The sequence below is a fragment of the Lepidothrix coronata genome, unplaced genomic scaffold (genome assembly GCF_001604755.1).
Source record: "Lepidothrix coronata isolate B3197 unplaced genomic scaffold, Lepidothrix_coronata-1.0 Scaffold92, whole genome shotgun sequence".
NCBI classification, from domain to species: domain Eukaryota; kingdom Metazoa; phylum Chordata; class Aves; order Passeriformes; family Pipridae; genus Lepidothrix; species Lepidothrix coronata.
In genome coordinates this window covers 2652191-2679712 of record NW_016690272.1, presented here as the reverse complement: position 1 = coordinate 2679712, position 27522 = coordinate 2652191, and the positions used below count along the sequence as shown (strand labels likewise).

At 45.7% G+C, this 27522-nt stretch overlaps 2 protein-coding genes across 3 annotated transcripts in view; one reads left to right on the top strand and one right to left on the bottom strand.

Moving 5' to 3' along the window:
- BMP2 (bone morphogenetic protein 2) overlaps window positions 1-27522 on the bottom strand; it is a 217469-nt gene that overhangs the window by 170940 nt on the left and 19007 nt on the right. The window contains exon 1 of one of the 2 annotated variants that reach the window (XM_017821793.1): window positions 3455-3535. The exons of the other annotated variant lie outside the window; for it this stretch is intronic. The gene's annotated coding sequence lies outside the window, so the exon portion shown is untranslated. Of the gene's footprint in view, window positions 1-3454; window positions 3536-27522 lie in introns of those variants that run through there. 2 annotated transcript variants of the gene reach the window in all.
- On the top strand, window positions 8683-25879 carry FERMT1 (fermitin family member 1). Its single transcript, XM_017821789.1, has 15 exons — window positions 8683-8779; window positions 12041-12214; window positions 13265-13498; window positions 14930-15076; window positions 15581-15794; window positions 16513-16615; window positions 17767-17874; window positions 18738-18869; window positions 18998-19047; window positions 20792-20916; window positions 21073-21179; window positions 21782-21997; window positions 22623-22747; window positions 24396-24537; window positions 25706-25879. Exons 2-15 carry the CDS (start codon window positions 12064-12066, stop codon window positions 25877-25879), a joined length of 2028 nt encoding a protein of 675 aa, XP_017677278.1. The 5' UTR covers window positions 8683-8779; window positions 12041-12063.

The following is a 27522-nucleotide window of genomic DNA, read 5'->3' as shown; positions in this document are numbered from 1 at the left end:
TCCAGGGAAGAATTAAGATTGCTAAAGCTCCACAGTTTACATTTTCCACGTAGGCACTTCCTTTGCAGCTAACATTTCTCTTTTGGAATTAAACTTGGAATAATAGATTTAAAATAAGAGTTCCCATTTATCTCTGTGCTGGAAACCCGATGGAGCCCCTTGTCTGATGCACCAGACAAAATGGACCATCCACTCAAGAAGCCAAAGTTTCCATAAACACAGAACTGGGCCTCTGGGAAAAGTAACTTAAAAAAACATATTATCACTATACAATCTTTACAAATAAGATATTTGTAAAGATTATGGAATATTCACCTGGAAATGGAGCCTTCTTCTCTACTCGTCTCTAAAGAACAGACATTTCCTTCACACTTGGGTATTCCCAAAAAAATTCCAGATCAAACATAAATCAGAGCTGGCAGAAGATGCACACAATGCATCTTCTGCACACATTTCTTATGCACACAATGCATAAGAAATTCTTGTTTCAAATCTCCTTGATTAACACATGAAACTTGCTGGAAAAGACACCTCCCAAAGGCACCAAGATGGGAAGTTAGAGCAGATGTGGATCTAAAAAGCTGTGCAGGGCTCTGGGAGCACAACTGCCCATTTTCGATTTCTGACTTTTCCCTCTTCCCTCCTCATCAATTCAGAGCCTGCAATTCCTAAAATCAGGAAATTCCTGCAGGTCTGTAAAGGTCAGAAAGGAGAGCTCCCTGCTCCAGAGTGTGACCTGAGGGCCAATGTCTCTAGTCAAGTTTAAAGCCTTTGCTTTAAATAAATAAGATTCTAGCCCAGAGGTGCTGCAACATCCTCAGGTCACACTGGCCTTGGCACGGGGCTCTCCTGCCAGTTATAACGGAAATGTTTCACTCCTCTCCTGGCAGGAACTCCCTGGCATTCACTGGGACACAGGGAAGTCACTCTGGGAAACAGATGCACAAGGAGACACATTTAGCGCTCTCACAAGGCTGAGCAGGTCCTGGGGAACCTGCAAAGCTCAAAGTTCTCCATGTAAAGAATTCGTGGATCTCCCCAAGAAGGTTCTGCTCTAAGAAGGACCAGCTATCCTGGATCAAAGTCATGGATCTGCAGCACTTTAGCAGGAAAGCAGAGCACAGGAGGAATGTGGACTGCAGGGAGGGAGCTCGCTGGAGTCAGGGTTAGTCAGGAGAGCCACGCTCTGACCAAGGGAGCCAAGTGATCCTTAATGAGCAGGAAAAATCCAGTGCCTTGGATTTACTGACTCAGGGAGCACGCAGCACCTCCCACCAAGGTGCTGTGGCATCCGTACCCAGGAGGAAGGGTGTCAGCCCTGAGTCAGGCAGCTCCCAAGGACTGGCTTTCACCAACCCAAACCCAAACTGTGCCCAGCCCTGCTCAGCCCTGACATTACTGTAGCCCAAGGTTAAGCCCATCTCCTAAGGGCTTTCTAAAATAAAAACCTTTCTGTTTATAAACAAAACCCAATTTCCCAACCCAGGCCACGCTTGGAAGCCCAGCAGTTTCCCTGCACTTCCAACATCAAAGCCCCTGCAATCCAACCTGCTGAAGGCAGGGAGGCAAAACCAATTTCCCACTTGGGAACAAACCCGAATATAGGAGTAGGACTTGTGTTTTTACACTGCTGACCTACATTTGCAAATCCCTGGAGGTAATTCTGTACAAGGGAAGAGCTGTAAAGGCAGCTATATTGAGTTGTTATGCAATAGGAAGCACAGCTGTGCTGAACAAAACCAGCCCGTGACAAGGGGAGCAAACAAAAGCCATGAAGTTCCACGTAGGAAAATCTAATAAATTTTGGACAACAAAAGAAGAGACTTTTAATAAACTTGTTCTCATTAAGTGCAGAGATAATTAAATTACAGGAACAGCCACATTAGTGTAATCAGTTTAGAAGAACCCACAAAGAAAGGGTTTTTTCAGGATCCATCTATAAAAAAAGAAGCTGCATTTAAACTGCATTACTCTTCCCTTGGTAAATGCCCTCACGTGCTTGCTTTCGGAAAGGAAAGAAGATCCTGACTCCAGTTTAATCAAACCCTTGAAAAACTACCACAACTTCTGATCCATTCTTCAGATGTTCTGAATTTTTATTTCTTTCTTCTATTCATGCAGTCACTCACGAATCTCACCCTCCACTTCATCGAGGTGTGTCTCCCTTCCTTTCAGCTGCACAGTAAAGACTGACAATAGGACTTGTCTGCATCAAGGGGCTCAAAATCACAAATAAAAAGTGACAAATAAAATAACTACACTACACAGAACTACTTTGCTAATGCCAAAACATTGGGGTGGATTTAATTTTTGGGAACGTGCAGGCCATGACTTGAGATCTTCAAGGCTTGCTAATGGGGACTAACTGCTTCAGAAGGGAGTATATTTGTTAGGATGGGAGGTGCCTGTATCAAATCACCACACAATCATAGAAAGGTTTGGGTTGGAAGGGACCTTAAAGCTCATCTCATTCCAACCCCCTGCCATGGGCAGGGACACCTTCCACTATCCCAGGTTGCTCAAAACCTCATCCAACCTGGCCTTGAACACTTCCAGGGATGGGGTATCCACAACCTCTCTGGACAACATGCCATGAGGGGCCTTCCCTGCTTGAGCTGCAGTATTTTTGAGCCCAAACAACAATCCACCTTTCCAGTGTCAGCCAAGGTAAAAGTCACTCATGGTTTGATCCATGAAGGTCCAGCAAAGAGTTCACACCAGGCCAAACCACAAAGGAACACCTTAAACAGGACCAACTGCCCCCTGTCCAGTCCAGCTGCACTGGTTCTAATCCCAGAGTCTTTTCCCAGCAATTTAAGGGCTCTGATGGGGATAGGTTTTGTATGAGTAACAGGAGATACTTTTTAAGTAGATAATGCTCCAGACAGACTTCAGTCAGCTGGGCTAAAAGTATATATTTATATACATCTATAAGAGTTAGAACTATAGAAGAAGCTGTATGGCTGCCACTGCTTGCTTTTCCTTAAAAAAAAAAATGTCTGTAAAAAGTATCATGACCTGGTTTTTTATGACATAATATTTCAATGGAAGATCTTTTCTCCCAGATGTCATCTTTACACCCAAGAAAGGCCAATACAAGTCCCTCACACTATTCCACGAGCACGCAGTAGCCAGTGTTTTTCAAATCTGGAACATGATGGCACGCACACTCGAGGTGGCAGAAACCTCCAGTGCTTGCTGGGCCCAAAACAACAGTAACCCGGGAGAAAAATATTAGTTACACACCTTGATGTGGGGGCAGAAAGACCACGATGGATTCACCTCCACCGTAAGGGCGAGCAGGAGACTCAGGCAGGAAAAACAAACTTTCCAAAGAGTCCTAAACAGGAGGAGAGTTCTGTGCCCTGAGAGTCCATCCTGCAGATGTGTCTGTGGGGCGGTTTTACCCCGTGTGTACCCCGTACACCCCTCGTGTCGTGGCACACGCTCTCACCAGCTGAGCAGGACCGAGAAGGCCACCAGATGTCCCTGTGCCGCAGTTCCAGTCGCGGCCACGCCGCTCCCCGTTCCCGGGCCTGCAGTGGCACCTGCTGGTCACGCACGGGCACGGTTGTCATCGGCTTCGAAAGTTCCTCACGTGACGGAGGAGCTTCTCGGGCCTCTTGCACAATCGTTTTTCCTCCGCTGCTGCTCCGCGCTGTTGTCATTTGTTGCCGTTGCCGCTGTGTTGCTTTGGAGATGCTACAGCAACAGATGTCACGGCTGCTACAGCAACAGATGTCACCCTGAGGAGATGTGAACGCCTCGGGATGTGCAAGTGGCACTGCAGCCAAGCCACGGTTAGCCCGTGTCCTAGCAGCAGCACAGGGCACTGCCAGCTGATGCCTGGCCCTCTGGAAAGGCCCGTGGGGTCAATTCTTGCCAGCCCCTGAGCTGGGACATTTGGCCCTCCCTGAATCACAGGATGTGATTCAGTGACAGGTAACAGAGAGAAAAGGCTGAGCTTGGGCTGGCACAGACTGAGGGAGGTTTGTGTGCAGTGTGTCAGGACGGGGAAGTTTGTCATTAGGGAGTTTTAGCTTGGACAGCTCAACTGTGACAGCAAAGCAAAAATAAACACGGGCCAAGTTTGAATAATGCAGTTAAGCGTCATATTGTAGCTCTCAGCTTGTGGAAATTCAAGTATCCAATGTTCCCTTGGTTATACAATGAAATCAGAGTTTTATTCTGTCACGGAGAATAAACTAATAACTGGCCCTTCAGCAAGCACAGGCAAGAAACCCAACTTTGGGTCAGGGCCAGAAAACAAGAGAGATGCAGGTAACACCACCATAACCATTGCTGGTTTAGGCATCTTCAGAGATGACTCCTTTCTAAAGAAATACTTCAAGGCTTGAAAACTTCGCCAGTTTTTAAAGAGTTGTGCCCTCGTGAGTTTTTTTTCTTTCCTTGAATTAGTTTTTAAATAATCAATAAAATATTTGCTAATGGGTTCAGAACACGCCTGACTTGACTACTGTCAAGTTTTCTTCACTGTTCTCTAAGTCCAGTCTGGCTTTCAGAGAGGAAGCTCTGAGAAACATGAATTAACATGAGGGTAAAAATAAAATAGTAAGAGTTGGTAATCCAGACACAGACTGGAAGGGGTGGGGAAGAAAAAAAGAAAAAAAAAAAAAAAAAAGAAAAAACCCTGCCCTCAGGCACATGAACCTGCAACATGCTTTTTCAGTGTGTTAATTATGCTACAGCTTTCCCAGGTCAGTCACAAGCCTTGTGGGGAACTCCAGGTGCTGCTCAGCCCTTTGGAAAAGGCTGACACTGATTTAGGTGCCAGGATAGACACAGGAGAGTCTTGTTTAAAGCTTCTATTTTTAAAAGGCTGGGTCTGGCATTAAAAAGACAAAAAAAATTGCGCATTTGGATGGAAAAACCGAGTTTACAACACAACATTCGCACTGCTTTCATCAGGGATTATTCATTCAGGAGAGTTGCACAACAGAAGTATCACTTAGATGATCACTTAGACAAGTCTGCTGATGAATTGCATAACTCAGAGCCAGTGCTGCCTGCTGTTCCTGCACGGAGCTGGGAAGATCTCTCACCTGAGACCCTCTATATGTAGCCCCACGTGTTTAATCCAGCCGGAATTGTTGCAGCAACTTTTTCCCTGAGAGGTTCCCCCCTCCGATTTCAGGTCCAGTCTCCTCAGGGCAAAAGACTGTCTTGGGTTCATCTGCACAGACACATAACTTTCGGTTTCATTTAGATCTTGTGAGCACAGCTGTAATATTCAAAGTGTCTGAAAAGGGTGAGGAATGACTTAGGGGAGTATTAATAAGAACAGGTTTAAATTGAAGAGGTCAAACAAAGGTGAGGCTGTTTATCTTAAAAGCTCCCATCCAAATAGCCCCGAGCCAGGTTCAGATAATATCTCAGAATGTCCCTCTAGCTGAGAAACAGTATCCTAAAGAAAACAGTTACAGTGACAGCACGCAATCCGACAATTATTTTGAACCCAGTCTACCGTATTCCAGTTTTGGAAGGCATAGCACCAAATCCCACGTTTGCCTTTGGGACTTTTCCTTCACTCGTTCCTACAGCTAAAAACACAACTGCAAGGGACCCCCATCAGATCCAGCACCTTGGGATCTACAAGGAACACAACACAAGAGGAGTGCAGCCTAAATCCACCGGCCAACATCTGAGATAATGCTGCATCTTGTAGCCTCTGACTTTTATGTACACAGTCAGGCATAACAGCTTTTAACCCAGAACTTTTACAACCTCACAGCAGGTGTTTGGACTCTTAAGGGTGGAGAAGGAAAACGTGTTTCCTTTAATTAACCATGCACATATTTAAAAGCAAAAGTTTCAAAATTAGCCAACGTTCACTTGGTATCACCTCCTTGTAGCCCTGCCTGGATGGGAGCACAGAAAAGGGAACACCAAGAATTCCTGAACCACCACCTAACATCTGACAACCAAACCACTGATTATTTTTTAAGAGCCTGAAAGACAGTCCAAACCACCAGTTTTTTGCAAACACTGGACTGAAGGAAGGTAAAAGGCTGAATGGCAGGATGAGTTCATCCTTGGTCATGAAAAAGCAGCTTTATTTGCAAATAAAGCTTTGCAGGGATTCGTTGCTTCAGCTGAAAGCAGCATGAGAGAGCCCTGAGTCACCAGTCAGCTGTCTGGGCAACACACACAGCGGCTGGGGGCCCTTTCAGGCATTTTCCTCCTCAGTCTAGGTCGGTAACAAGACTCCTCCCTCTCACCCTTCAGTTCCTGCCGTGGAAGGGGGTTTTGGGAGCACTGTTAATGACTCAGCTCTGCACTGGGCCGAGCGGTGTTTCATCCTGGGGTGCTTTTCAAGCGTGAGAGACACAGACAACAGCTGACTTTGAACCCCCCAGAAGTGCCAGTGGGTACAGAGACACTCCTGGAGAGCTTGACTCGTGATGGGTCAGTGCTGTCTGCTCTGCGCCGAGGGACACCCCACACATCAACCTCAGAGCCCAGCTCAGATCTGCAACAGCAGCCTGAACTCTCCTGAACCAAGAGTAAGGCTGAGGGGGTTATTTATTGTTCCTCTTAACCCAAGTACCACTTACAGGACTTAGACTGGGAGCTGAATTTTCCCAAAGCTTCAGCTATTTGGACCATGGCTACTGACTTCATCCACCAGCAGTACAGCCAAGGGATACCAAAAGATAAAGTGTTGCCACCTCTCACCTTAGACATTTATCAGAGAGCATATTTTTAACAGGAACGCCTACAGATCCCCTGTGGTGCAAAATCAGCTTTTCTCAACAGCTTTGTCAGTGCTGCCTGGTGCTCCTGCCAGGGTTTGCATTGATTGATTTGTTTGTCAGTAATTGCAGGGATATACAGATACACCCGTTACTTCTTCGCCTACAGCAAGTGAAAAATACTTTTATTTAGCACAACAACAATCATCATTTGCCTGCCTCGCGTGTCCCAAAGGCAGATTTCAGAAACCACACCACGAAATAGCACAAATTCTCCTCGAGAATTTCACCTCAAAGGCTCCACTCAGAGCTCACCTTCTGCCCTCCAAACTCGGGGCACTCTCACGAGTAATTACTTGGAAAAGTTGATGTGAAGAAGTGTCTAAAGAGACTTGGGGGAAATGCAGCTCTTGCAACAAGTTGCTGCTGTTCCCCACCCCCCTGTGGGTCTGGTCTAGATCCGCTTTTGATGCGGCCTGAGCGGAAAAAGCTGCTCATGGAGGAGGAGGAGGAGGAAGTACTACATCTACTACGTGGAGGATGTGAGGAGAATCTAAGTAAGGCAGGTTGGATAAGAACAGGAATTTAGAAAACAGAGGCATCCATGAGCTGAAGTGACCCCAACAGTACCTGGAGTTTAATACTGAGCTTTTTTTATTTTCCTAAGTTCAGGTAAAATCATAACAGATACACAGAGGCCTACCAAGAAAAGAGCTCTACATCATGTCTCCGCTTAGGCTGAATAGAACACCAGGAAAAGCTTCTTAGTGTTGAATTCTAACCCCATAAGTAAGGGCTAGGGCGTAAAAGCGGCCACTAAAAGTAAAAGTAAAAGCTCATGTAGCCAGGAATAGCTCACACCAGAATATTCTGGCCCAAGAACAACCTCTAAAGTTCTTCTAATTGCTTTGTCAACTACTGAAAGTAACCCAAACCTGAATTTTATATTACTCCACAGCTTTTTCCATGCAAAGTTGATTGCTCATCTGCATAGGTACCTGTATTTAAAAAACAATAACAAGCAGGTAGCTTACCAAACTGTTCTAGGAAGATCTAAAAAGCCACTGAGTCAGGACAGGGCCAAGGAGCAGCAAAAGCAGAGCAGCTCCACATGGAGGGATGAGCCTGGACTCAGGTGAGGATCAAACACCCACCTAGCCCTGGCTTAATTTAGGACTGCTGGAACTGGTCCCAGAGGGGTCTGGTTGGGGTGATTAAAGGCCTTTCTGTGCCCTCAGGTGATGGAAAGCCCTGAAAGCCTTCCTGAGCTCTCAAGTTTGTGCCTCCAGGGATGTCTGATGCTGACAAAACCTCGGTGCATGTACAGACAGCCTGAAGAGCTGAGCGTGATCAGAGCAGCTCAGTGACCGAGCCCAGGGGAGCAAACATGCTGCGATAGTATCTGTGGTTTGACAACTTCACATCTGCTTTGTTCTCATGAAAGTAACTATTTGTTGCCCGTGGCGTGTCGAAGATACATCCTTATATATATATCTGCAGTCTTTTCCCAGGGTATGGGTTTAGTCTGAAAGAATTTTTTCCATCCTTTTCTCTGTTTCTCTTTCCTGTCGTTGTCTTGGTTTTGTTTTGCTGCTGCGCTTTACTAGACCCCCGAGCAAGTCAAAAGTTTAACGAAAGGTAGACTGTCTGCGGAAATCTGGCCCCTGGAGAAGCATTTGCCTGGTTTCTGCCGATTCAGCCCACTTTAATTCTGTGCCTCCTAACACAATTCCGCCTCCAAACACACCTTTTTTCTTCTTTGCCACTGCACTTCTATTCCTTGCCGTCGCACCTTTGGAACCGATTTTCTCAGGGCAGCCCCAAAACCTCCCCACAGCTGCAGCCTAAAAGCAGCACCCGGGGTGTCTCGCTGGCTTCGGGGTCACCTTTGGGGTGCTGTCTCCGGGCGGGACGCGCTCCCACGTCTCGCGGGGCGGAGGGAAGGGGAAGGGGAAGAAAGGAAGGGCCGCCTCCCGCGGGGGTGCCGCTCCTCCCCTCGCGTCTCAGAGGCAGGTGGCGGCGAAGGGCGCGGGAGGCGCGGGCAGCGCTGCCAGCGGGGCCGGCAGGTGAGGGAGCGCGGGCAGCGCTGCGGGAGCGCGGGCGATGCGGGAGCGGCCCCGGGGCACCACCTGCGGGCGGCCCTGCGCTGCACCTGCGGCGGGAGTGCCCGACCACCCGCGGTTATTCCTTCCTTTGCCGGCGCTTTTGGCCGCGGTTCGGCGCTCCGGGCCCCCGCGGGCGCCTCCTCCGCGGCCGCCCGGCACTTCCTCAAAGCGGGCGCTGCCGCGGGCGCTGCTCCGCGGGACCCCCCGGGCACCGCCGGCCCGAGGGATACTCCGGGAAACATCGTTTCGCCCCTCTCGACCTTAACCCCGGGTGTTTAGCGCCTTGCTCGAGCACGGCTCGCATCCTCCTTCGCTCCCACGCACGGTTTGAAGTTTGGGGCTGTGCGTGCTGAGACCCGCGCAGAGCTCGGTCTGTCGAGCCATCGCTGCTCGTCGGTGGCTGGGTTGGGCAGAGCGCGCTGTGGAAATCCCGACCGGAGTCAGCAGTGCCCTGGAGACACGTTTCTGGCCTGTCTGATCTGCCCGTGCCAGGCCTTGCAGCTGAGCCCACGTGAAGCCCGGGAGCTGGGGCGCGTTCCTGAGCAGATCCAGGCTTGACCTGGAGGTTGTGGGACGTGGAGTCCTGGCAGTTTGGGGTCGGTTGGGTTTTCATGCTCAGGAGTTGGTTGCTTCGCTTGTGCCCATTTTCACGAGCAGGCTTTGTGCTGCGAGCTCCGGTAGATTTACTAGTGTTTGCGTTGCCTTATCTCCAAACTGAAACCTCCTGGATTGCAGAGGAAGTGGGGAAGAGAGCGGCTTTAGGGAATGATGCAGTGCCAGGATTAGCTGCACCGAGGCCATGGATTTCCAACTCGGCATGAAGAAGGAAAGGGTTTCACCCACCCCTTGGGCTGCTCATTTTCAGCACAGGCATTTGTGTGCAGAATTAGACTGGGAAGCGAAACCAAATTTAAAAAGAAACAAAAAAAAAAATACAGATCAGCTCCCAAATGTTTTCGCTGGTACAAGAGGGCAGGTGAGACTGGTGCTTCTCTGTAACAACACTGGTTTATGGTGGAAGAAGGGTGGGCACAGGTGTAGTTCATCTGCCACATTCCACCCCGCGCTCCTGAAATAAAATCACGTCGTTCTTATCCGTAGGCCGGCTGTGGATTACTGTTGGAGTTGTTAGTGATGCTTGGGAGCTTCACTAGGGGCATCCTGATTTTTCTAAAGTCAGGAACGACAGCTGTTCTCTGCACCTTGCACTGCCCTTGTGCTGGAAGCCCCACCTGCTTGGGAGACCCCTTGGGAGCTGTCCCTTGGATGCTTCAGGAGAGTCCCAGCCCTTCCCTTCCACTCGGTCTAAAGCATAGCTGAGCTCTGAAATAAATCCATGTGGCACACAGCAGCACAAATTCCAAATCCTCTGTCCCAGAGGCAGGAAAGCCACAGGGTTTCCCAGTGTCCAACACAATGCCTTTATTTACCAAGGCAAGCCAAGCAAACTTCTTGGATAAGTATCAACCCTTGTTGGTTTAGTAACTGTTTGGTGAAAAGGTGTGGGCTGGCACATCCAAGATCCCGGCTAACAATAGTGCTTGTTCAGTGGTGTAAATTGGCCTCTTGGAGTCACACAGTTAGGAAGTTGCAGTTTTCTGACTTAGGGCTCTCTAAATGTCATTGTAATTTTAGAATTTCCGGGCAGGCTCACAGCTCTGTCCCAGTAGAACTCGTTGGTAAGGGGATTTCCCCCTGAAAGGATGGCTTTGAGCTGGACATTGCTTCATTTATATGTTGTCATTCATTGAAGGGGGAATCCATCTAATCTTTAAAATCTTAATTTAATCTTTGAAATCTTTTGCCTTTACGTTTGACTCACTTTTCCTTATTAGTAGAATTTGTCATTACCAGCTCATTTCTATTCTCCCTTCGATACCAACTTTTATATCAGTGGTGTTGACACCAGGTATGACCCAAGCCCAAAGGAGTTGAAGAAACCATGTCTACAACACTGTGTTGTGAGCACAGATTTTAAGAGAACTTCACTTAAACAGATGACTTGGATTTACACTGTACTCCCTAACACAAATTCTGCAGGAAACATAATTAACAACATATCAAATTCGGTCTGATCTTGTCCCGCAGTCAGTCCCAGAAAAGGTCATTCCTTCTCTCGCTCCTTACCTGTGCCAACCACCCTTGATTTTTCTGGGTTTGACTTAACTTTTAGGATAAAGGTTTTAAGTTACTGACTACTTGTTTTTTAAAAAAATCTACAACAGCCTATTAACACTGTTACATCCCCCCCTGGCCTTCTTTGTAAACAGCTCCCTGTTTTTGTGTTAAAAGCAGCCTGTGTGGGGCACCTTCAGCTGTGTCTGTGACCTGGGTGTGTTGCTGAAAATCTGCAATAAGTGGAAGTCACTGACTTTAGTGCCTTAAGCCTCAGCTGCAAAGCCTTGTTTCAGGTCAGAGAGCTGATGTGGTATCTTCTCTCGCTGGTTAAATATCACAGACCCTGCCTGCAGCATCAGTCACCTTGTACCTACAAGCTCTTTCTTCAGGAATTGGAACTCAGCTGATGACAACCAAAGCTTCTACTTGGAGCATCTTCTCTGCTTTGGCTTGGCACCATTACTGTTTACCTGTCCTGGCAGGAGCCTGGTGGGATCCCAGACAATTCCCCCTGCTGAGACAGGACATGTCCCTGTGGGAGGCAACAGGAACTGCAGTTCTGTGCCTGGATATTGCTGGCAGAGAGCCACTAAGGTTAATTGTCTCCCCTCTCACCTACCCAAATAGGTAAAACTACTCCCTGGATTTGGTCCCATGGGCCCAAGCTGGCAGAACTGCAAGTGTAAACTTTGATTTGCAGTGAAAATTACAGCTCTGAGTGCACAAGTCAACGAAATTCCTTCGCTCACTGGACAGATTGCCAAAACAGATCCCACCCACAGCTGCAGGCTTTGGTGTCCAGGCTGGCAGATTAGCCCTGGATGGTGGTAAAACCCAAGTGAAACTGGGCCATCTCTCCCCAACTGGAGGCAGCTGAGTTGGGGGAGAGGTGAAATCAAAATAAAAACAAAACCCCCCCACCCCGTTGCTATCTTGCAACAGCAATCACCAGAGCAGAGTCTAGTTCAGAGGTAACAAGATAACACCTCTGAAGTTCCAGCCAAGGCCGCTGAGAAGTCTTGGCAGCGTGGAATTGTGTTGAGACTGTGGAGAAATGCATTTGTTTGGGAGAGTGGAGAAAAAACATCCTGTTTGTTTTTGCAGAGCTCACACAGACCTTTTCCAACATGAGTTCCTCAACTGACTATGGGTCTCACACCTGGGAGCTCTTGCTGACAGTTGACCATCAACATGAAGGCGTAGAAAAGGAATTTTTACTACAGGTCACAGGGGACCTTCACATTGGAGGACTGATGCTGAAATTAGTAGAAAAAATGAGTGAGTAAAGACCTGTTTCATTTACACAGTGTTATGCAAGTAATAAGTGCAGCTTTCCCTCTACAAAGAGAGGCTGTGCAGGTTTTGAAATGGTGCTGCCTCGCTTGTGCCACGGCACAGAGCGTGGAGATGCTCAGACTCGGGGTTTTATGTGGTCAGGACCCCTCCCTGTCTGTGGCCAAAGCCCCTGTGCTACCACAGTGCAAACAAAACTTTGGGTTTGCCCTTCCAGTTTGACAAAAATAATCAGAGCAGGCTGACTATTCAACTCCCTTCCCAGACAGATGTTATAGGTGGGCAGTTTGGGGGGCTGATGCCTCATTTATCTACCTGTGGCAGTCAAAGAGACAGGATTAGTTGTTAAAAGGCACTTCAGAAGTTACTGTTTCCTGTGCTTTTGGGGCGTTCTAGATAAAATCTGAGCCACATTATCCATTGCACACATTCAGGAGGGAACAGCTGAGACTGACCAAGTCAAGGTTAAGAAATGGAAAGTAAAATACCCTGTGTGCAGTCACAGCAAGTGAGCACAGGTGGAAAATACTTCTGTCACCCTCTGCACCCTTACACACACGACTGAGCCGGAAACCGATGCAGTCGGAGTTTCCACGGGGTCAGAAGGCTAATTTTTCACAGTATTTTTTTCACTAGTACTCAACTAGTGTGAAAAGCTTTCAGTATTAATATTTAAAGCAAATTTGAGTCGCAGTTTTGACCAGGGAACTCCACCATAGGCCAGGGCTCTGCTGTGTTAGAGACGCTGAGGAACAGCCTCTGTGTGGCAGAGCTGATGAGGAGGAAGGAGGAATGATGCAAAAGATGGGAACAGCTCAACCAAGACCACACAGCAACTCTACCTGCTGCTACACATTGACAAAGTTAGTTCCCAGTGACTGCCACAAGTATTCAGCAAATGGGGTTCAGACCTCAGGAGCTGTGGTTGCTGCTTAATGTGAATAAATATTCCTATTTGCAGGGAACTGTTTCCAAACCGAGTTTTTTTGCATATTTTCTCCACAGTTCGTTAACAACCATGTCGTGTTTTCCTAGATATATCACAAGACTGGTCAGACTATGCTTTTTGGTGGGAGCAAAAGAAGTGTTGGCTTCTGAAAACCCACTGGACACTGGACAAGTGTGGGGTGCAGGCAGATGCCAAGCTGTTCTTCACCCCCCAGCACAAAATGCTGCGGCTCCGCCTGCCAAACATGAAGACGGTGAGGCTCAAAGTCAGCTTCTCTGCCATGGTGTTCAGAGCTGTCAGTGACATCTGCAAAATTCTCAGTAAGTAAAGATAAACCCCCTCTGGCAACTAAGTTGGAGTGTTTCATTGGGTGACTCTGTTTTGGTGTGAAGTCCTTCCTCACAGAACTGTTGAGCTCAAGGAGAAATTTGAGACAGATTTTTTGGTTTTTAGTGTGCAGTGCATGTCAGTGGTTCTCAGTCTCTGTGAGAACTGATGCACACACTGTCAGAGATGTGTCCCAAGAGCTGCAGGAGGACTGGATAGTCAAGGTCCTGTTGGTGGTTTCGTAGGAATCTTGGTCCTCCTGGAGCAGGACTCGGTCCTGATTATTCCGTGCCATTGACTGAGAGCTGGAGCTTATCAGTGTCCTACACCAGCCTTCACCACAGGCCATTTTATGGTGTCAACTGATTTATCACCTATTTTTACTTAACATAGTGGTTATATATTCACTTCAGAAGTAGCATGTTTTGAATGGTCAAAACTTTTATATGCCCAAACCTGTTCAGATCAGAGCATATCTAATGACCCCACACCAGCCCACGAATGTCTCGCAGCACTGAGGCTCCAAGTCCCTCTTTCCAATAATGGAGCACCTCCATGTGGAGATGAGGTTTTGGGGAATGCCAGGGATGTGCCTGTGCTCAGCAGGGAATAATTTGAGTCTGCAAACCATCTTCAAAATCCCTTAGCTTTAGGGTAAAATGGGGATTAAAATCCTCGTTTTAATTTAGGTCTTCAGAGCTCAGCCCAGTAACACCCTCATCTTCAGAAGGAATTTACTGCCTCATGTTGACCACAAGGCAGCTTCCAATTCCACCTCCTGGCAGTGGATTGTGAAAGGTGTAGCCTGTCTTTATCATACTTAACAGCTCTGCTATAACGATGCCATAATTATACAACTGGCATTTGGCCAAATTAAATATTTCTCCCAGACTGAGTCAGTGCAGGAATGCTGTAACTTTCCTCAGGAGTGAATACTGTCAAAAAAAAAAAAAAAAAGCCTTTGTTTACCCCGGGGGAAAAGTGTTCCTCAGAAGTGAAGTGCCAGGTTTGCAGCTGAGAATACCTGTCTGAATGAGTAGTGCATCAGGGAACAGTGGACAGCCCAGACAGAAACTTGTGTGAGAAATACAGTGAATATAAAAGGCATGAGCTTCAAACACAGTGGTTCTTGCTTATTGATAATTCAGATATTCATAACTTCAGATACTATGCCCAAAGGTGACTGCAGAGCCACAAGGGAGAAAGAGTTTTCCTGTTGCTCTAAAATGCACTTACACTTCCCACAAAACCGGGCTTAAATCCTGTGAAAACTCCCTCTCACAGCCCAAAGCCTTGTTACAGAATTACTGGATTTTCCATGGCTACTGCTTTGAACCTGCTAAAAATGAAGTTCAGATTGCAACGTGGAGCTTCCTGAATCTGCTAAGTCTCGTCTTGCTTCACTTCCCAAACTGCCCTTGCAGATATCAGACGCTCAGAAGAACTCTCTTTGCTGAAGCAATCAGGAGACACACTCAAAAAGAAAAAGAAAAAGGACAAGAGCAGCAAAGAACCAGTTACAGAAGATATTTTAAACCTGTGCAACTCCCCAGCGAGTTCTGGATTACCAGGTAATGAGGAGTCGATATGATTTTATTCTTCCGAGTGAAAGTCAAAAAGAGGAAGGAACTCTTTGTTATGCAATTAAACCCAGGGAGACCAGTTCATGTAGGATGGTAGTCACAGACACAGAGCCTGAAATCAGTGGCTTCAGGAAATCTCCAATATATCGATATTTTCCTGTTGTTTCTACAAATGTTTTCCTTTCCACTGATAAGAGAAAGGCCATACCAGCAAACAGGTCATCAGCTGTGGCCCTGCACACAAATATTCATGAAATTTGGCAACCTGCAAGGAAAATGAGAAATAAAGGCTTGAAAGTGTGTTTCCTGTGTCCAGCACAACTGAGATATCTCACAGAGCACTTCTGTCCCTGAGGCCACCTCACCTGGGAAAGGACAAGCCCAGGTGGAAACAGCAGAGATAGGAAACTGCCTTGAAAGAAAAGGGGTTTTTATGATGGGAAGACAAGACCAGTTTTCCCTGGAATAATGTGTTACACTCTTAACTTGCAGCAAATCCAGGATTGTATAGTAAAACCATGACACCCATTTATGATCCTGTCAGTGGGTCACCAGCTTCCTCCACAATCACCTGGTTCAGTGACAGCCCCTTGACTGAGCAGAACTGCAACGTCCTGGCCCTCAGTTATCCCAACTGTTCCCCAGAAATGCTGGCAGAGATGTACCAGCCACGGAGCTTGGCTGACAAAGCCAAGCTTAATGCAGGGTAAGGTGCCTCTCTTTGAGATCCTTTGCTTTTAAAGTGGTCAGTGATGTCATTGTCAGTTTGGACAGCAAACTCCCAAGGCTTTAAATGGGAATGGGCATGTGGGTAAATTCAGTAATTTTGCACCACAAGTAGGTGATTGAGTGAGTTCTGCACAAGCAAACATTGCTTTTTGTCCACCACAGAGAGTACAGAGCACTCAGGGCTCTCACGGTGTGAGAGGATTGTCCCTCTAGCACTAAAATATGGATTGTCAGTCATCTGTGGGGCATTTAACAGTGACTTGGATATTTTCATTGGATTTCACTGGATGACAGAAGGGGCTGGAATTATAAACCAGCAAATACTGGAATCAAAATGGGAATTCAAAATATTACAGGCAGATTCTTCCCCTCGTTTAACTGAACCTCCCGTTTTTGGGGACGAAGAAGAAAGAATCTTACTGGCATTGGTCACCCCACAACTGCTTAGTTCCTGGCATCTACTCCTCATGTTTTGAGTAGAGCTGGAGAAAAAAAATTAGGAAGATTGTAGGTATTGTTTATACAAGGAAAGTTGGAAATCCCTACGAACATTATACCTTCTTGAGTGACTTTTCCCTGGACTTGCAGGAATTAGAGCTGTTTGTTCCCACTTTTGTTTGACAATTGCATTGGAGCTCTGCACGTGTTGGGGTTTTTCCTGTGCAGATGAATCTGTGGGTTGTTTTCTTCCCCAGCTGGCTGGATTCCTCTCGATCCCTTATGGAACAAGGCGTTCTGGAGGAGGATCAGCTTCTTCTACGCTTTAAATATTACACTTTCTTTGATTTGAATCCAAAAGTAAGAGCTTTGTTTTTATTGCTATTCATTGTTTGCTTGCTTTCATGTCAAGGAGTTACATAATAATATAGAATGTAGATATGTATATAGGATTTTAGCTAGGATTTGTTACAGGCCCTTCAGAAATCAAATCCAATTTCTTCCTCTCAGCTACAGCTGCACTTTTACCCTCTGGACACTGTTCTTAAGATCTTAAGTATAACCATGAGAGCTCTGAAGAGCTCCAGAAACAGTATCCATATTTCCAGAGGGGCTGGTTTACTTTCTCTCTCTCTCTTTTGACATGAAAAAATTAAGGGGAAAACTAGACCTAAATGATGTAATGGTATAAGCCCTGCTTTTGAAAATGAACTTAAAAATTACATTTCTGTTCCACTGTCCTCACTGAATTTCACAGCTTTTCTGGGCTGAACCCCTCAGAAGGGATCAGGACACTTTCCAGTTCATGTGGCGTGGTTTGGGGTGAAATGTCACCCCTACTGAAATGGGTCTCAAACTCAGCAGCCCAAACATTTCCCTTCTTTGTCCCAGCCAGCCACGGAGCCACAGCCCAAAAATACTTCAGGCAGCTGAATATCTCCCCTCTGCTGGGAGAGCTCATGCCCCAAGGTTTACCCTCCCAGCACCTACATCTCACCAGCTCTGGGGCTGAATATTTCTGAGTCACTTCAGCTTATTAACCACATAGATAATAAGAAAAAAAGCACTGTCCAAAAAAGGGATGGTGAATTAAGGCAGATCTGACTAACATGAAGCTGCTGCAAAGGCAGAACCGGAACTGAAAGAGCCAAGAGCAAAGAGGGGAAGTGAGGGACAAGAGTTCCGCGTGTCACCCTCGTACCAGCCCTGTCACGCTGCTGTCACTCCCACGGTGTGGTTTCACAGTTCTGCTACACCACTCCAGGGCCTGCTGCCTCAAAAGGGGGTGTCTTAATCTCCCCTTCTGCCTCAGCCAAGGGCTCCTGGTGCGTTTTCTGTTGGCTCAGCAAGTCACTGTGCCCAGGCACACAAGCTGGTACAGGAGAAGGGAACAAGGCAGAGGTGGGAGGAGGAAGGAAACAACGGTTGTGGCTCAGCCCGGTGTTAGATCAGCTGATTATGAATCTGTACCTGGGTCATTAATGGCCAGTGTTGTTCTTTTTTTGCTCCAGTATGATGCAGTGAGAATCAACCAGCTCTACGAGCAGGCCCGCTGGGCCATCCTGCTGGAGGAGATCGACTGCACGGAGGAGGAAATGCTGATCTTCGCTGCCATACAGGCACGTACTTGATCCAAGTGGCAAAACCTGTTTCCTCAGGAGGCAGGCACAAGCTAGGACAGGACCAGGAGAGAGCCCAACAGCTCTGCTTGGATTGGGGTCTGCTCTTTGGGTGAGAAACAATAAGCAGCATCCAGCAGCTAAACCAACCCAAGTCAGGAGCAGCAGTGACACCGTTGTTCAAACGGGCACATGCAAGTATGGAACCACTTACTAACATTGTCTAGAGCAAACCACACCCAGGATGCCACTTTGATATCAGATATCAGAAGATGAGTATGAAGTGTTGCTACCATCCTTTCACCTCTCCTTCCTGAACATTTCTGAATGTTCAGAACAGACAGAGAAAAAGCTGCAGTACAATATGAAGGGAAGGGCACTGGGGAGCACACGGAAATTTAACGTGAGCGAGCACAACTCAGGCCCTGGCTGTGGGGAATAAGGCACGAATGTTTGCTGATAATAAATTCCTTCCTTTCAAATGTAAATGGAGCTGCCAAAAATTCACAGCCTGGCGCTGCAGAACACCAGAGAACTTTGCTCCGAGTTTCCACCGGGTGTGGATGGCACTTAAAGCTTGCAGTTCCAAGGATGCAAATGTAGCATCTTGTCCCCTTCCCAGAACAGGGAAAATTGTAACAGTGAGGGGATGCAAACACTGGCAATTAAAATAGGAAACTGTTATCAGCCATTGCACTGGAGAGCATAATGGACATCCCTGTTTCCTTGGGAAAAAACCCTGGTTCTGTGCTGCAGAACTCCACACAGTTGTCCAAGGCCCAGAAGGCCAAATGGTCCTTTTCGTGTGCTGTGTGTTGCTAATTGATACACTGACTGTTGTTTTTACTGATGTTTTATTGCAGTATCATGTCAGCAAGTTGTCACTGTCGTCAGAGGCACAAGATTCCACCTGTGAATCGGAAGTAGATGAAGTAGAAGCTGCACTTTCTAACCTGGAAGTGACACTGGAAGGTGGAAGCACAAGTAACATTTTGGTAGGTCCTTTGGGATCCTGGAATGGCTGTCACGGTGGCAAAGGTGTTGGCTCTGATGATCCCACCCAGTTCTTGGGTTTTCTAACAGAGTGCATTGTACTAAAGTTATTCCTAATTGTTCCCAATAGGAGGACATCACAGACATCCCAAAACTTGCTGATAATCTCAGGCTAGTTAGGTGAGTTGTTGACATTAATAATAAACCAGGCAAAACCTTAAGCTGAATAAAACAGGCTTAACCTTACAAGAGACCTCCTGAGTTTCTCACTCTAATCTAACAGCAGATCCTACAGTTATAAATTAACATATACCCCTGATATATCCTAATACCATCCTCTTCCAGTCTTTCTCTTGCTTCTTCTGGCAAATCTTTCCAGCTTTTGGGGCGCTGGGGTAACTAAACTTGTACTTATTAAAAGATCATGCTCATCACTCATCTCTAAACAAAACTCTACAGTTCTGTTTTCGATCCCATTTTACTGGTTTTTGCCAATGAAAAACTAGAAGAAACTCGCAGTTCTCCCTGAGGAGAATTTCTGAAAGCAACCCTGGGGAATGTATTTTTTTAAATGAAAGAAATGACCCCTTTTCTAACCAAACACAGAGGCTGTTTTTTCAATATCAAAATGAGTTTCTGTGATCCCGCTGTAATATCTTGATTTGTGGGTGATCTGAACGACTGCAGAGACCTCAAGTCTGCAGTGCCTTTTATCAGAAAACAGCCTTTGTGTTTCAGAAAGATAAAGTTTTCTGTTGCACGAATATTTATCAGATTCATTCCGTGGACAGATGGGAACTGAAAACTGCACCTGAAAAATGGTAACTGTTGTTGACTGTTCAGAACTGTTAATTATTAATTTCCAATTAGGAATTTTATTTGACATTCAGATTATTCAGGTGCCTTCAGAAGAAAGGGAATTCAAGCTTTTAACAATGGATTGTTTGTTTTCCCCCAGCAGTGGAGCTTTGCTTTTAAAAGAGGTTTTTAAAAGAGTTTGCTTTTAAAAGCGTTCAGTTGTTATTTTTCATCAGGAAAAAGTTCCTGTGTTCTTGATAAATCACTTACTAAACCTAAGACATTGTAGAAACTTTCTGCACTGTCTTTAAAGGAACAACAACATTTTGCTCCTGTAATTATTTGCTTAATGGTAAAAATGCAAAGCTCTGCATGTCCTACTGCTTTAGTATTCATATGGTGGACTTTTATTCCTATTTATTCTCAGCCTGCACCACATTAGCACAATAGTAAATGATGCTTCAGGTGGGTGACAATATTGTGGAGAAATACAGTATTTTTTTCAAAAAGCTTTCCATAAAGTTTTCAGCTTTTTTTTTTTTGGTTAAAAAAATTATAGTCCCTTATTTTTGAAGAATGTTGTTGTTATTGGGAAATTAAAAGCCAAATTCTTTGGCGGTTTTGAAAATCTGCTTTTTTTTTTTTAATTTAAACATAAAAATCACCATTTTCTAGAAAGGATTCTAAACTAGGATTTTTAGAAAGGGTCTGGAGAAGGCAAGAGTGTGTCTAATAAATCACTTTTCCAGACAGCTCTATACTCTTTGTACCATCATCTTAGATTTAAAGGGAAGGACTGGAATAGTTGTTTTTCTTTTTTCTTCCTTTTAACTTCATTGCTGACCTTTGTCACTACTTGTGAAGTGTTTCTCTAATAAATAGAGCTAACACCTCTGGTTTTCTCTGCTGAAGTGCTGCAGAACCTCTGTAATTAGTGAAGGAATAGAATTTTGTTGTGTTAGACAATTAGATGTTCAGATAAAGCCAAAAAATGGTCTCTACTCCCTTACAAGGCAGTGAATACAAGGGCATGACCTTAAATTTCAGCTCCACCAGAATATTTGTGAGTGACTTGGCAGTTTGTCCATTTTGATAGAACCCAGTGTGATTCCTTTGTTTCCTGTAGGCCCAGGAAGCTCTCACTCAAAGCTATCAAGTCATACTGGTTTATCTTCAGAGACACTTCAATATCTTATTTTAAAAACAAGGAGTCTGCACAGGGAGAACCCATTGAGAAGCTAAACCTAAAAGGTAGGGATTTGCCTTTCTTTCCTTTTTCTAAGTCCTCTGATCTCAAAGGAAAACAACTTTAGTATTAAATCTAGTCCTTTAGTACTAAATCAGTAATTAAAATTAGTGATACAGGAATGAAACCAATTAATTTCCTTCTGATTCTCTGTGATCCAGGATGTGAAGTTGTACCAGATGTAAATGTTGCAGCGAAGAAGTTTGGAATCAAGTTGCTAATTCCTGTTGCTGATGGCATGAATGAAGTGTATTTGAGATGTGATAACGTGAGTAACAAGACAAGGGGAAGTCTGTATTCCAGATTTATGGCAGGTTGTCTAGAAGACCTGTTGTCCTCTCCTAGAATTTGTAGAGAAAAATAAGGATGCTGCAGAGAGTTTATTACCTAGACCTTTAGTAAAATTTAAGAATGATGTGGTGGCCTAATAAATACATGATGGTTATGGAGATAAAAGGACAATAATCCTGTGTGTATCATTTTCCAATGATAGCATTTTATCCTCACTGTTTTCACGAGTTTCCAAGTAAGGCTGGTAGAAAGAAAAAAAAGAACAAACTATGAAAAAATAAAAGGAGATTCCAGTATTTGGTTCCGATGTTTTCAGAAGGCTGAGGTTTGGGTTTTGTTCTGTTCTTTCCTGGATTAGAACTGTCCCCGTTCAGATGAGGGCAACGTGACCAGGATCTCACACGAGTTTTCAGTTCATTTCGTTTGTATTAAAATGTGTCAAACCCAATGGTGTAAAACCATTCATTGGGTGACATCCAGTCACGCGATAAAATTCCCGAGGGGATCTATTCCAAAGTACTGGATTCCCTTGAAGGTGTAAAGCCTAACAGTGTCCAACCGTGCCCTGTGCTGCTGCAGGAGGATCAATATGCTCGGTGGATGGCTGCTTGTGTCCTGGCCTCCAAAGGCAGGACCATGGCCGACAGCTCCTACCAGCCCGAGGTGCAGAAGATCCTGTCGTTCCTGCAGATGAAGAACATGTCTGCCCAGGCTACCTCTGATCCCGAGAGCGTGGATATGAAACCGGAATGCTTCGTCTCGCTGCGTTACACCAAGAAATACAAGTCCAAGCAGGTATCCCGAGGTGGCTCTGGCTGGGGGTGGGTGGTTCCAGGGGTTGCTGAGGGGTGAGGCTGGATCCAAGCAGCACTTGGAAGTGTACAATAGGATCACCTGCAGTACTCGTTTGTCCCTTTGTAAGAGGCCTTTCTTTAAAGTGAACACAGGGACAGGTGTCTCAGCACCTTTCCTACATCCCCATCCCTGCCTGAGTCATCCATGATGTTCTGCTCCTGATACACTGTCCCTGAAAGTCTCTTCAGAGAAAGAAGGGGGGGTTTTAAGGACAGGAAGTTACTCTGCATCTGGAACAGCAGGGTCTTCCTGTCCCCTTGGCCCGGGTGCCTCTCCTTCCTCTCCACCTAATTCCTTGTCCACTGCTGTTGCTGCAAAAGAGCTCAGCCTACCCATCCTGAGGGGAGTCTCCAGAGCAGTGTATGGAGCCAGTGCTGCACAAACCCAGCCCCCAGCCCCTGGTGGCCTGTTCTGTCCTGCCCTTGGTGCTCAGGGTCTGTCCCCAGGTGCCCTCTGTGGTACATCTGCACGAGGTGTCTCAGCTGACGGTGTTTGATTCAGTGGAAGCAACGGGATTTTTGTTCTCCGCTCAACTGAAACCTTTCTCCCTTCCCGTGTTTCCCAGCTGACTGCTCGCATTCTGGAGGCCCACCAGAACATATCCCAGATGTCCCTGGTGGAGGCCAAGCTGCGTTTTATCCAGGCATGGCAGTCCCTGCCCGAGTTTGGCTTATCCTACTACATCGTAAGGTAATCACATCCCAGAGCCGTGCCAAGCTGCCACAACGTGTTCATTACACCTGCCTTCATACAGACCTGTGGGGTTTTGCCAGGGGTACAATATCTCTAGGATTAAACCCTTACTGACATCACTACATTTGATTAGTTGTTATTCATTAAAATCACGTACTGACTCACTGAAATGTAAAACATGCACATCTCACCGGTGTGCTCAGGTTTGCAGTTTGTGTTCACTCTGACCCTTGCTCACTGGAATATGATAAAACACTGATTTCTTTGGCATTTCATTAAGAAAGCAGCAAATGCTCCCTTTTTTAAGTTGATGCAGAAGAGCAGTGAGCACAAGAAAGGTCCTGTTGAGTTCACAGCAGCTTCCTTTGGACACAGCAGGGTTCTGACCTGCAGTCTTTTCTCCTGACAAAACACCAAACAGCTGAAAAGTACTGACACAACCATCCTTGGAGGCACCTTCCTTAATCTGTTCCCAATACCTCTTCCAGGGCTAGTTGGGAATCATCTGTGGTATAAACTGAAGCAGCTGGGAGCTGCTTCCTGGCACAGAGGCCAGCTGGCATAGAACAGCCCACATCTGGACTGCTAAACTCTCTGACTTCCCAAAACCCAGTAGCCTTGTGGGAATTACAAGACCACGTTGGTCCTTGGGTGTTCCAGTTTCTAAATTGTTCCTGGGAGCCATTGGAGAGTCAACTGGAGCCAGGATTCTGCCTGAACTCCCTGACCTTGGGAATTTTCACCCTGTGTGTCACCACTAATCCCCTTAAACACACCAACACCTAAACTGTGCTTTGTAGCATAAGCAAAGCATCTTGGGGTGAATTTATCTCAGTTTGGTGTCAGGTAAAGCACAAATTGTGTCCAGGTCACATTCTTTCTCTAAAGTCCAGTACATTTAAGGAGAGAAAGTTCACAAACAGGATCTAAAATACTGAAATTACTAAGAGCAGACAGGTGAGATCTCTTCCAGCTTTCATCAGGAAGGTGGTTTCTTTACCAGAGAGATCTTTTCCCAGTTATTCCCAATTCAAAAATTTCTGCCCCCCAAAGGTTCTGATACTTTTATGTTTAATTTTCATCTCTAATCAGAAAAAAATTGAAATGTTAAAATGTCTCAATATTTTTGCCATGTCATTTATACCCAGAAATATGTATATATTGCCAACAGTTGTTTTGATAACTTAATGGTCATATATAAGATATAAAAATGGTGATATATAAAATATTAAATTTATTTTGATTATATAATTTAGGTTAATGTAACTAGAGGAACATGTTTCACCATTAGAGAAAGGAAGGAATGAAAATTATCGTTGGCATTTTTTTCCAGTAAAAATAAAATGAAAATTCATGCATTTAGAAAGAACAGTATTTTTTTAGCAGGAAACAATCAATTAGAAAAGATTTCAGGCAGATCTACCTGCCTGATTATTTTCCATCTTACACCATGGTACACCAGCCTACACTTTTGCTTTATAACCAATCCTGTTCTAAAGAAGGGTCCACGCTCTCCTCGATCCCAGGCTGTTGTGACTTTTCCCATGGTTTTGCACTTTCAGGGGAGAGCAGGTGAAACGTTTCCCCAGACAGAAATCGTTGCCAACCAGATCTGCTCAAAGGTTTTGGGGGTTTTTTTTTCCAGGTTTAAAGGAAGCAAAAAGGATGATGTGCTCGGGGTGTCCTACAACAGGCTGATCCGGATAGATATGGCCACGGGAGATCCTATCACAACATGGAGGTTCTCCAACATGAAGCAGTGGAATGTGAACTGGGAAATTCGCCAGGTAAAGCTGGAACAGCCCTGCCCTCACTCCTTGCAGTTCAGACACACTGGAGGATGCCTTCAGAAAATATTTTCAAACCTCAGTGAAAAGATTTTGAACATGTTGTGACGTGCTGTGTGATGAGCTGGCTGGAGTTTTTCTGAAGGAGTCTGTAGTTTAAAAGTCAGGAACTAAAAGATCATCAGTTTAAAAGGTTCCTACCAAGTTGATTCCTTACAAGTGGCCCTTGGGTTTGATGGGATGAAATACAGAGACTCCAGGGTGAATCCCAACTTGTGACATTCACTGCTGTCAGTAAAAATCTCATTTGAACTCTCTGTGCAGTCCAGCTCGTGCATCATCCTCTGAACTGTAGGGATTCATTCTCTGTCACAGACTGAGGATACGGGGTTTGTCTTTCAAATCCCAAACTGACATTGCAAGGCCACAGTGTGAGCAACCCTGTCAATATGTGGTCCTTGATTTTGGGTTTCAAAGCTTGAAGCCAACTGTGTAAATTGCAGATTTGTGGGGTGGAACTGGTGTGACCTGAGGCAAATCGAAGCACCTTGGAAACTGTTCCTGCTTACAGAGTTTTCCACATCCATCTGTTGGAACCAGGAGAGATCAGACACGCTCCCTATTGCTCTCCTGCAGGACTCCCTGTGCCAGGGAGTAAATCCTGGTAAATTTGCTGGGTTTCCTTTAAATCCCTCTCAAAAAAAAAGGCAGGAACCGCAGTTAGCAACTAAGCTCAGTTTGCTGCATTTTAGAACTAATAGTAGCTGGAAACCAAAACCTGGAGCCCAAAGGCAGATTTAAGGTCAGAAGGTAACAGGGGCCAGATTAAACATTGTTGGTGAAGTGCACAAAGAGTCAGGAGTGCCACTCCTGCTCTTCCCAGTGTTCACTCACTCTATATGCCACTGGAAAAAGAGTTAAAAGCACGATTTTGTTGCCTGCCTGAACAAGCAAAAATATTTTGACCACAAGAGGGCCCTGATACAGCAGAAAAGTAAGAAACAAGCGGCCAAACACCCTCAACACGCAGCAGAACAGAAATCTTGGTTAGCAGAGGCAGGTACTGCTTCATCACAGGACTTGTGATCCAGCTGTGCTCCCACACTTGCTCTTTCTTCCCAATCCAGTTTATCCCTGTGCCTGATTTTGCCATCCCTGTTTCCTTTAGGTTGCCATCGAGTTTGACCAGAATGTCTCCATTGCTTTCACCTGTCTGAGTGCAGACTGCAAAATCATCCATGAATATATTGGGGGCTACATCTTCTTGTCAACACGGTCCAAAGACCAGAATGAAACACTGGATGAAGAGCTCTTCCATAAATTAACTGGAGGTCAGGAATGACATGAAGTAAACTGTCTTCCCTCTGCCTGCTTCTTGTTATAGCTAAGAGCAGAGATTATGGAAAAATATCTCTGGTTGTTAACTGCTGGCTACTAATTATTGTACATGGCAATTAATCTTTGTAATATGACTGGGACTGTTTACAGTTTTTGTTAAATATTGAAGGTAAGGTCAGTGGATGCCATGTGGCAACTCCATCATCAGTACTTCAGAAAATTAAATCACCTTTGTTTTCCTTTTGTACAGCTTGATATTTTTAAATAAACAGTGTCTGGCCACTGGCATTTTTTTAACCTAGTATTTTTAATTGCAGCAATCTGTTTAAGCATCCAGGACATGTAACTTGAGGGTGTTGTACAGCAAATTTTCTCCGTTACAGCCATGCAACTCCCACTGCTAAAGTGGCTGTTGTTAAAGAGCCCAGCTTTTATCAGAACTAAAGCTGAATAAATACATAGTTTAAAGCTACATGACTTGTCTGACACTTGCCCTGAGAACACAAAGCATTCCATCAGTGTTCCAAAGTCCTGCAGACTGAGCTATCGAAACTCCTGTAGTGATTACTCGGTTGCTCAAAAATGTAGCACCCATGTCTACCTTCATCCACTGAGGTGGTTCCCTGGAAGCCAGAGAAGCTACAAAGGATTGATCTTGGAAAAACTGGATCCAAAACATCGATTTTTTGAGGAACTTTGTTACCTGGTTGAAAACAGTGAGTTTGGTACTATCTGAAATATTTTGCTTGTTAAAAAGGCCTCGGTGTGGGCCTTTCTGTTTTCTGTCCCTGTTACTCTGTGTCACTGTGACATCTCACTGAACTCAACTTGCTCATGTGTGAGGAGCTGGAATTCCTGTAGGAATGATTTTATGTGTGTTGTGCAGACTGCAAAGAGAGATTGATGCTCCAAGGGCTGGAGCACCTCTGCTCTAGAGACAGGCTGGGAGAGCTGGGGCCATTCAGCCTGGAGAGGAGAAGGCTCTGGGGAGACCTTACAGCACCTTCCAGGGCCTAAAGGGGCTCCAAGACAGCTGGAGAGGGACTTGGGACAAGGGCCTGGAGTGATGGGACGAGGGGAAATGGCTTCACACTGAAATTCTTCCCTGTGAGTGTGGGGAGCAACTGGTACAGGTTGCCCAGGGAAGCTGTGGATGCCTCATCCCTGGAAGTGCTCAAGGCCAGGTTGGATGGAGCTCTGAGCAACCTGGGATAGTGGGAGGTGTCCCTGCCCATGGCAGGGGGTTGGAACTGGATGAGCTTTAAGGCCCCTTCCAACCCAAACCACTGTGATTCCAGCTCTGCCTGCTGGAAGGAGCCACACACACCCACCAAGCTGAATGAAATTTGGTTCTACCCTACAACACACAGTGATCAGTGAAGGAAGGACAGAGTGAAGCTGGGAGAATTCATGAAACTGCCGGACAAACCGAAACTGTTTTCACATATCTAAAGGAAAACAATGGGCAGGTGCACATATCAGCAAGAGATGCTGCAGAAATCACTGTAATTATAAACATCACTGGGACCAGAGAGCCCTGATTGTTAGGCCACATCCTCTGCTTCTCTCCAGTCCCTGTCAATAGGCTGCAGTGGAATCACTCTCATATCATGCCAGTTTAAACAAACTATAGCTTTACATTTAAAA

Coding starts and splice junctions, on each gene's coding strand:
- FERMT1 (XM_017821789.1), top strand. CDS start 12,064: ATGAGTTCCTCAACTGACTATGGGTCTCACACCTGGGAGCTCTTGCTG. Junction 16,616..17,766: donor TCTTTGATTTGAATCCAAAA/GTAAGAGCTTTG, acceptor TTTTTGCTCCAG/TATGATGCAGTGAGAATCAA. Junction 22,748..24,395: donor TTATCCTACTACATCGTAAG/GTAATCACATCC, acceptor TTTTTTTTCCAG/GTTTAAAGGAAGCAAAAAGG.